General features: G+C 45.5%; 3 protein-coding genes across 4 annotated transcripts; 2 read left to right on the top strand and 1 right to left on the bottom strand.

Moving 5' to 3' along the window:
- The first annotated feature begins 5,291 nt into the window (after positions 1-5,291).
- Positions 5,292-6,903, top strand: PV09_02659. 2 transcript variants are annotated; one of them, XM_016355736.1, is made up of 3 exons: positions 5,292-5,404; positions 5,458-5,643; positions 5,743-6,903. In XM_016355736.1, exons 2-3 carry the CDS (start codon positions 5,481-5,483, stop codon positions 6,732-6,734), a joined length of 1,155 nt encoding a protein of 384 aa, XP_016216042.1. In that variant the 5' UTR covers positions 5,292-5,404; positions 5,458-5,480; the 3' UTR covers positions 6,735-6,903. The 2 variants fall into 2 exon arrangements, with proteins under 2 accessions (XP_016216042.1, XP_016216043.1); XM_016355737.1 differs by having other exon boundaries at positions 5,458-6,903.
- PV09_02658 (uncharacterized protein) lies at positions 6,356-7,159 on the bottom strand. Its single transcript, XM_016355735.1, has one exon. It carries the CDS (start codon positions 7,091-7,093, stop codon positions 6,824-6,826), a length of 270 nt encoding a protein of 89 aa, XP_016216041.1. The 5' UTR covers positions 7,094-7,159; the 3' UTR covers positions 6,356-6,823.
- PV09_02657 (uncharacterized protein) lies at positions 7,128-10,127 on the top strand. The gene has a single exon (XM_016355734.1). The coding sequence runs from the start codon at positions 7,548-7,550 to the stop codon at positions 9,999-10,001; it is 2,454 nt and encodes an 817-aa protein (XP_016216040.1). The 5' UTR covers positions 7,128-7,547; the 3' UTR covers positions 10,002-10,127.
- The last annotated feature ends 2 nt before the right edge of the window (positions 10,128-10,129 follow it).

Raw genomic sequence — 10,129 nt, 5'->3', positions numbered from 1 at the left:
TGCATCATCTCATAAACAAATCTGACGAGCGCAAAGTTCGCCACAGGTCCAAAATTGAATCCACACCCTGAATTTGCCTATTGGAGGAGGAAAAACGCCGAAAATTTCACGAATATAAAGAAATTGAGCAAAGAGTCTCCCATCGCGTTACCCCTATTCCATCGACAATGTTAGAATGCAAATAGTCACTGCTAGTAGACTGCCTTCACAGCCAATTTAGAACTTGGCAATCTCAATTATTCGCCAGTCCGAACAGGAACCCCCCCCCCCCCCCCTCCGGCGGGGGTCTTAAATTTTAACCGAAATATGGAGATCTTCGCTTCTCGGAATACACCAAAGCAGCATGGAGAATGAATCGCATCTTTCTTGAACCACGCGTGTACAAGAGTATTGACACAGCTGAAGATATATAGTACCGAATAAGGAGAAATCACGGATCTATGTGTGCTCTCGGGAGAACCAAGGGCACGTCGCTACCATAGGGTGACCTAGAAACACAGGCAAGTGAATTACAATGCGTTGGTAAATGCGTCAGAGGAATTAGCATTGATGACATTCATGACTTAGTAGAGGGCGAATGTCTTGGTACTCAAGAGTAATAACGACGGAAGATTCCCAATGATTACAAGTGAAATAGGGTGGTTTCATTCAATCCGTCCATAGCATTTATATTCACCAACATATACAACGTCAAATTTGATCAGTAGCAGTCATCTCTATTTAAATTCCCAATTACTGCTTCATAATAAGTCCGGAATACTGTTCATGCATCTTAATTGGAGCCTTTGCTGTTATTTATCAGAATTCCCTAAAGTATTGGAGACAACACTTGGTCAAATGGCCAGATATTGAGACATCTACGTATCTATCGAAGTGGTAGCACTTCTTGGAGCTGCAAAAGTCGGTGGTAATTTCATGCACGTTCGATGGGGGACGATTTGTGTTGCACGCAGGTACTAAATTCAATCATTCGAGGTGTGTTTTCAATGTGCTCCTCGCGAATCAAGCCGTACTGATAGTTTTACAGGCACAAGACCTTACAAAGAACTCTCCGTGGTTCGTTATGGAAACTATTAGTGATAGCACGTGTCTAAAACACAGCGGTCTCTAAATGTTTAACTCATTCTCCTTCAGAGCACATACCGTGAACTGCATTATCATTGATTCTTTAGTATCGGCAAGCGTAGAGCAGAAACCATTTAATAAGCTTCTTTTCCCAATAATATACTCAATTTCGTCGCACTTCTTTGTCATCGTTGTCGTTGTAGCCAAATAATATCAGATATTTACGAAGGTCTCACGCACCTCACAGCCATAGACTCTTAGTTCCCGCTCTTTATTCAGGTGCCTAGGATTTTAAGAAAAAATATGAAATGAATTTATAAATACAACATTAGGCAAAAGGTTGGAATGAGACAACAATTCGTCAGCTAATTGAGTCCGGAAACATTCGCCTGTTACAGAAGCGGACAGGATTTACACATCAGAAGTATGAGGCTTTTCAGAGAATCAACGAATTTCTAGTTTTGTTATTATTGCTTAGAAATTTCGAAAAGGAGATTCACATCGTCATCACGCGATTTGAGGCGTTGGCTATGGGCTGAATGTCTGTTACGTAGAAAAAGTTCCGCCACTTATCACCACTTTACTGTTAACTAAAACTTCTACATATTACAGTTCACGGGTTGTGGTCAGTAAAACCGTGTCTCAAACCGGCCTAATCGCTTGAAGAGTCCATGTTAGAAAACGCCTCCCTACATAAATTTTACATGAAGACAGATAAAAGAATGATTTCTGGGCTCCAGCAATTAGGCTGTCTATAATTTAGTGTGAGATCTAACAGTCCATTGGCTAAGATGCTGCCAGAAAAGCTCGACAATACTTATTTTGGACAATATGCATACTTTTCCTCGATAATCAGGAGGGTTGTTGAAGCAGAGTTCACCCTCGTGCCGTTGTCTCAAAGCGGATGCTCGAAATTCCCCTTTTCAAATTTGAACTGACTTGGAAACCGAATGAATAATATAAGTTGAACCAGAAACATCAGAAGTGCATCAAAAATGTAGGAAGGCCATTCATGCATCAATAGCCATCCATCAGTGCCCACGATATACTCCACCAAGCGAAATATTGATCGGATCATAATCAATATGCTGCACGTGTAGAGCATCATCAATCCCTCTCTCCAAGGCACATCAGCAGCGACACTTTGCAATCTGCTTCCTTGTTTTCTTATCCTCACATGGAAACTCATTGTAACAACACAAAAGGCTCCAAACATAATCATCTGAACACACAAACCGGCCGTAATGATCTGTTCTCCAAGTTTCCGTGTGGATGGCTTAGCCGTCAGCCCAGCGGCATTGCCTTGTATTAAGAGCGCAAGAATATCACCAATAACAAAAATCTTTGTAATCAATGTTGGCCTTATAATGGAGAAACAGTCTCCCCGAACTCTTCGAATGAGCCGTCCGAGTACCATGTATATCGTTGCCGCATACAAAATAGGCGCAAGGAGGATAAAGGCACTCTGAATAATGTAGGGCGCGAGTTGATCTGTGTGATTATAGCAACTGATTCTGACACTGTAGCCAACAAACTGTACTGATTTCAGGGTTAGAAACTCTTTGTAATTGCTCATAACGGACTTCGACCACCTACAGATGCCGCCAATTGCGAACGGAAGGGTGAACCAGCATCGAGTTTTGACCATGCGGCCACAATGCAAGCAGGTAACGAGGAAAAAGAGACACATTGCCGTTACAGCCGCTGGTATTGAAGGTAGATATTTCCAAATATAATAGTCGGTGCCTCGGTACGGCTTGAGATGCGCCATTGGATATAGTTAAATGTGTCGACAACGGAGAAGATTTCATGAAAGCAAATATATGTTCTAATTTATTGAAAGGGGGCAGGTTGCATTAAACAGAGAGAGCTGCCTAAACTACAATGAGATCACAAATACCGATTGCTAGGTGCGCAGCGGCCCTCATTCATAAAGCATCAATCAGCCTCGTCGCATCCATTTACAGTTTAGCGTACGCGTATATGCATTTATTCGGCTAGTGATGTACACAGTGAGGCACAACTGGATGTCACTATGGTCGCATGGTTCGTGCACATCCCAACCAGCCAAGATTGTGTATTCAGTATTAATCAGAATCAAAAGCCGGCGGACAGACAGCCCTTTCAATGCCTTCGGACAGTTATATCTTGAATATAAACAGAGTGCCATCTGATTGGTCGTTCGAAACTTTTGCGGCAACAAGAGCTCGGAGAGCAACGCTCACGTGCAATGAACCAACCAAAGTACTTTAGTGGAAATCAAGGTGTCCAGAAACTGCTGAAATTGGAAATTGTAAAAACCTTTGCCAGCCGGAGCCAAGATGCTTTTCGATTGACTGGATAAGAAATTGACCCGTGTCACCAATCAGCCACAGCCCACGAGCGCGATGCAACAATACCGCATAGTGGGCGAATATTACGAGAGCCGTGGGCTCTAGCTCCTTTAGGAGGTCGATATAATTTGAGGGGATGTGTATGGGCCACGAAAGGAGTATCGATAGATTTCCTTTGTTGCCTTTCATCGCTTTCAAGACATCGAATAGATGTTGAAGAAGCGATTTAGCTTGCCCGAATGCCACCCTTGATTCCACTGACATGTCGTTAGCAATTATCATGTCTTCAATTGATGCGCACTCTGTTCCAGCTGCCGTCGTCGTCTGAAGGAGATCTGAGATTTTCGCCAAGCTAGGTCCAATCTCTGAGGCCTTGAATATTTGCTTGTTTTGTTGGACGATTGTCTGGACGCCGCGATATATTCTTAGACTTCTTGTTAAGCTGTTAAAAAAGCCTTGCAAGGAATCCCTTTGGTGGAGAAAAGTGTCGCTTAAAACATGTACTCCCACAAGACTGGAAAACAGGAACATCTGTACACAATTGTCTGCAGTAACCTCAAGAATCGGATTGGTCTTTCTGAAAAGCGAAAGTGCTCTGGTCTGCAAACCGGTTGAATATTCTCGATAGTATTCACATCGTTCCGAAACTTTGGTACTCATGTGGAGTGCCGATGCTGCAAGATAAAGGTGCTGTGCAAAGTCTCAATGTTAGCTGCTAATGTTGAAGAGGCTGTGATACATGATTAGGGTTCAAATAGTCGAATCAGCGGTAAATCTATGAGGGAACCCAAGTAACTGCAAAAGACAGCTCTTTGGCATCGAGATGTTTTTAAATCGATACTTACCATTAGGTATGGGGTAGAGAAAGCATACTTGAGATATAAATTGATCGGTATATCAACATCGCTTCTTGTATCTTGCTGCAAAAATTCCACACATGAGAGGTTGTTGAAAAGCTCTAGATGGGCCATGTCTACGTTGAAAGCATCGTCCCATTCACTTTTAATGGGAATTCGACTTCGTAAATCCCATAGTTGACATAGATTCTGTGCTTTGGTAGTTGCTGTAGATGCTTGGTCTTCCATCAACTCTGAGTTTGACTCAAAAGTAATGGGCACAATGAAAGGAGTGCTGGTGCCTAGAAAAGAACATCGCGTCTCCGCCAGACTACAATTGATACAGATTGGACGGGTTTCATCACACTACATCCGATCAGATTATATAAATTATCTTGATGCATAGACGTTTACCCGTATATGACGATTTTTGCATTCTCTGCACCCTGATCTAGATTTTTTGTGAGGACGACGCGACATTGTTATCGGCTCGATTTTATAAGTGGGATTAAGGTAGCATAGAAACGCAACACTTTCGAATTAGGTAATACATGAGCTGCAAGGTATTTTTTGGAGGTGAAGTTGAAGCATTGGTGCCTTGCTATATAAGGAACCTGAACTTGGCGCCTTGCAGGGTGCTATGTGCTATCGTTAATATGGAAGCTAGAACTAGGCCATGACAGTTTCGAAGATTCTGACGGCTGATCCTCGGGTTGGGATAAGTTACAACTTAAGAACAATTAATCACGTTGAGTGGTTGACCAGTTATTTCAATGATGTGTATGAAGTAAAATTACTAACTTTGAATGAATTATTTGCGGTTTCTCACTAAGCTGCGTCGGTAGATCCTCGTTGAACCCTCCTCACACCAGATGTTAAAGTTCACCAGGTAAATTTTTTAATCTCGTATCTTCTTAGATTTTCCGATAATTAATAGATGTGGTCATTACTAAATAAGCTGACGAGTTCTATCTAATATATCTTCTTACATACTTCTTGAAATTTCATCTGATCAACTTGGCGCATATATTAGAGTGGGGTTTGAAGTGAAGGGTGGCCTCCATTGCGTAAAATGAGTTTAACCAAGCACGAAACCTCTTTCCTTTGCAAATTATTCCCACGGAAAGAAGACGACGTCTAAGAATCAATGATCGCTTCATAAAACTTCTGGTCAGTCTATCTTCACTTCTAGAAGGTCTTATGGACTGATGCAAGCCTTGAAGACTTCCCCACAGTATTTTGAACCATGGCCTTTATCTATGCGTGTGGTTTCAATGCACACTGCCAAATTGCGGGATTCTCAAGACAGCTTGCGCTATCCGAAGATGTGAGATCTCTGATCGAGATCGCTGGGAGAAAGACTTCGAAAGACGCGAGAGTGCTCTATGCAGGATGGAGTTCAACCGTTCGTACGTCTTGATGTAACGAACAAATTACCTTATTTTTCCATTTGCGTGGACGACAACTGAAGTTATTTGCAGTATGAAGCTGACAAGAACTCAAACCAGTGCTAATAGACGATACAATCCATGTGTATGGCCAAGTCGGAGGCTGGTCCTCTAGTGGTGCGACATTCAATTCGAAATTACCCTGTGGGCAGTTAAAAAGCAGCGCTGAGATTCGTTCTGTTTTCGGTAATCTAAACGGACCGCTTGGTTTGATCACATGGAGCGGTCTGATCTACAGATTCAACGTGACATCGAATGGAGAATTGGCCTTCGCTCTTCAAAGAGGCGCAAGTAGCCCAAGGATCTCACATATTGCCATCACAGGTTCTGAGCGCACTGCCGTCATAATATTACAACCGAAAGAGTCTCAAATGATCCATATCCTCGAATTCGCCAGCTTTGTCGCCTTTGAGAAATGGTATACTAATCCAAGCGGCGCCTCTGAATTCGATGAGCGTTGGAAGCTGTTCAGGCATCATAAACAACGTGGGCGTGCAGATACATTGCTGGCAGGCACTACATGTTTCATAATGCGGACAGAGGAGGGCGAGGTTTTCTCGTGGGGCGATGGTAGGTATTCTAGATGTCTTGGTCGTGTACCAGACACACAGAATAGGGCAGACGAACCTTCAATGATAAGTGCCCTTGGTGGGATCTACGTAAACAAGATCAACGGCCGAGGATGGATGTTTGGTGCCTTGAGCAAAGAAAAGGCCTTGTATATCTGGGGTTGTGACAGGCCTGGAACACAATTTGGACTGCACGAACTGCTGGACGCGAATGACGGGGACGTGAGACTGCTAGACGACGATCGATTTGACGATATAACAGATTTTGCGATTGGCAACGGTCATATAGTGATAGCGACGGACCAAGGCCAAATTTATGCGATCGGAGTTAACAGCAATGGTCAATTAGGTTTGGGTGAAAAGTGTGCTGCCTTTGTATCGACATGGAGCAAAGTCGCCCAACTGGAACCAAGCCAGCAATTTACTCTGGCCGCTGGTGATGCGTCCACCTTTGTACTCTCTGACAGGCGTCTCCAACATTGATGTCCTCTGGGAATCTTGGAACTGCAGTGACAAGAGTACAGGATTGGAGAATGGAGGTCAAAGAGCATTTTGTCCCTAGGCAATCGCGTCTAGCTCTCCTCAACAGTCTCTTCGCCGTATTGTTCTTCCTCTTTGGCATCTTGTGTAGCATCAGTTCCAGCAATCCGGTTCTCCTCCTCCATTTTCCGCGTTAAAAAAACGTTGATCGAGTCTTGCATGGAGCTTAGAGAAGCGCGTAAGCAGGCGAGATATGTCGTGCGCTCTTCGGAATTGGGTTGAGCGGGAACGACAGCCACGGGGACCTTGAAAGTGTCTGAGTCCGCCCCCAGGGAGGTATAATCTGCTTCAATAATTGCCATCGTGGCCGTCTGTGATGTTTTAATATTGTGCCCTTGAAAACATTTGTCTTAACAATTGAAAACCAGTTCGAAAAATTGCAATATTCTGTGACAGCTGATGTCTCACCCTAATTTCCGGCTAGGGCATGCCGTGGGGCTTAGCTAGAGAGCAGCACATCGTTTGCCTTCACGAATTCTCCATTGCATGGCAAAAGCTGCGACGGCAGCTGAAGCAGGTTGCTGACAGCTACCTAAAATTCCTCCTTTCCCTACTATCAACCAACACACAAGGCTTTGAATTTCGATCTTGTACTTTTCAGCAGTCGCCTATTGGCCCACGAAATGCACCGCGATACCTAGGGAAGTCGATGACAAGTACACGTCACAAAGGAACGAAGAGCCGTGATATCTGATCGGACCGGCATGCTTTTGCAAGAATAGGTAGTGTCTTCAAATATAACTTCCGTGCGACGTCATGGACTCTCCTAGCAAGCCATTGAGCTCTCCCATCGCCTTCACCTCCGAAGTCCCCAAAGGCAACATAGCCAGGCCCCGAACTCAGTCACAGTCCAGCCAGGATTCCGAGTCTACTTTCACGCAAGGCTCGTCTCCGTTAATTCCACCACGGCGCCTGTACGCCCAGCCGAATACAAGCTCGGCCAGCATCCAAAGCTTCTCACGCCCACTGCAGCGACCAGTCGTTGACCCGGCGCGCCGTGCAGCGTCACCTACCGAATGGGTTCCTGGTCATCGGGCACGACAAAGAAGTCAAGGCTTCTTCGACCCTACCATCTCAAGTGCGTCATCCAGCGCCCAGAACATGAGCGGACTTTCTACTTCGCAGCTTGCCGCTCAGGCTGCCATGCACATCCAGAACAATAACCACAATCGCAAGAGGTCGCAGACCCTTCCAGATCCGTCGGCAGCCACGCCATCGCCCGCAGCTGCTCAAGCGGCTCGCAGACCACCCGCAGTTCAAGCGGTGCCATATGCACAACCACAACAGAATGCTCCTGTCATTCGAGGCTACGACAGCTTCATTGGAGGCCACAGCTTAGCTGCAGCGACGGCTGCTAACGCAGCCTTTCCACGGAGCCCAGGGCAAGCGCCTCCGTACTCACCTCAGTTCGCTCCTGATCGACAGCCACCTCCTGTACCCGAGAAAGATGCAAAATCCGGTAAAGAGAAGACCAAGATGAAGTTATTTTCGAAGCCTAAGAACATCGGTATCTACAAGGATGACAAAAAACATCCTGCTTTATCATCACCGAGACTGGGCACCTACAACTCGTCAAACCTCAACAAATTTCCCAATATCTCCACAACCAGCTTGGTCGAGTCGAATATTAGCAGTAGTAGCTCTTCGTTCTATTCAGCGCAGAATACTTCCACGTCTACACTTGTTCCAGCTGATAGAGATAAAGAAAAGGAAAAGCATAAGCATCACTTTCTTTCCCGTCAAAAGAACAAGCTTAAGGATAAGGACGACCTGCACCTCGCACTATCCTCTGCCAGCAGTACCTCAAGACCTACCGATCCTAGCGCTCCACAGCCTCTGTATAATTTTGCGGTGCCAAGTTCTCCAGGTCACGGAAGCACATTTGCAAAATCGGTCAGTGGCTTAGATCTACGACATGGAGGCAGAGCTCTCAGAGAAAAGAAAAAAGAGGAGAAATTGACTCCAAACATATCAAATAATTCATTGGAACAGCCTCTACGAGATGCGTCACTGAGTCAAAGTTCAGATTGGCTTGGAACACCTAATTACAATAGCAACAGCACATTTTCCCCGTTGACATCTGGAACCAGCGTATCTCACGTTTCCGATCTTGGCCTCACGCAGGCGGGTGTTGCAAACTTGGGCAACTCGTTTGGCATATCTGGGTTGCAGCCAGATGATGCTTGGCCATTGTTGAAGGCAAAGCTACTTAATATTTTCGAAGGTGAAGAACTCCGTCCACCCATTGAAGATTTCAATGCGCTGGTGTCTGTTCACATCAAGCGCTGTATTCAGCGCCGCGCGCCGACTTTGATCATAGAAGACCTCAATGAGCTGCTTCAAACGGGATTCCTCTCACTAGACCAGACGCTGCGACAAATTCCAGATGACAGGCTGGTGCCACATCTAGTTGCTATGTGGAATCTGGTGTTCAGCATTATACTGCCATTCTTGCAGGCTGTCTTCCTGCCGCTTGATCTAGAATTCAAAGGTCGAGGTCCGATCATGTCTGCAAGAGAAGCTGCAGATTTCTGGGGAGCTGCATTGCCTTCCGATAGTGATGCAACTGACCCTGACGCAAATCGGAACATATTCGTGCTGGGAGAGGAACTAGATGTCCGCCGTATTGTGTTGCTCAAGTTTCGAGATACCGTCTTCTTACCCCGACACGAAGCGTTGATGGCCATCTTTACACGCTTATCCCTTGAAAGTATAAGCGCTGGTATATATCCTTACGATCCACTCCCAGAACCACCGCCGATAGGATCTGCAACGCGACCTGGGACGGCTCAGTCGGCCGATGGCTTTGGATCGCCTTATCAAAGCATGAACTCGTATAATTCACAGTCGAGTACTCATTTAGATTCTGGCTCGCCATTTTCCGCAGTAGGTCGCTCGCGGGCTACTTCAAACACATCTGCAGGATCATTTCCATCCTCTGTAGGTGCGCATTCCGCGGGTTCTCAGTCTCATGCTGTTGCTCCGGCGCCGCAACCGATGGACTCCGCACAGGTCACGGAAATGGTTGGTAGAATGCTCCAGTGCGTCAGCGTGCTCGCAAGTGTACAGTCAAAAGATGATGCGCAGAGCAAAATGGAGAGACTCACGAAGGAATTGAAGTTGAACTGGTTGGGTAGAGGTCGTACGGGGCGACAAAGACGAGGATTTGTCGGAACAAGACTCCGACCTGCTGGTGCAACGTTTGCGTAGCGATTCGTTCTTGGATTCTGAATCGCAAAGTTGCTTACAGATACCCAAAAAAATTCTTTAAAGGTAGTTGGTTCAATTTAAAAGTAATCGTGTCCTTAAAACCATCACAAGCATCTGCGAACGTGTAC

Source organism: Verruconis gallopava, assembly GCF_000836295.1.
Source record: "Verruconis gallopava strain CBS 43764 unplaced genomic scaffold supercont1.7, whole genome shotgun sequence".
Classification (NCBI taxonomy): Eukaryota; Fungi; Ascomycota; class Dothideomycetes; order Venturiales; family Sympoventuriaceae; genus Verruconis; species Verruconis gallopava.
Note: the sequence above shows the minus strand (reverse complement) of the source record. Positions and strands in the feature narration are given on the sequence as shown.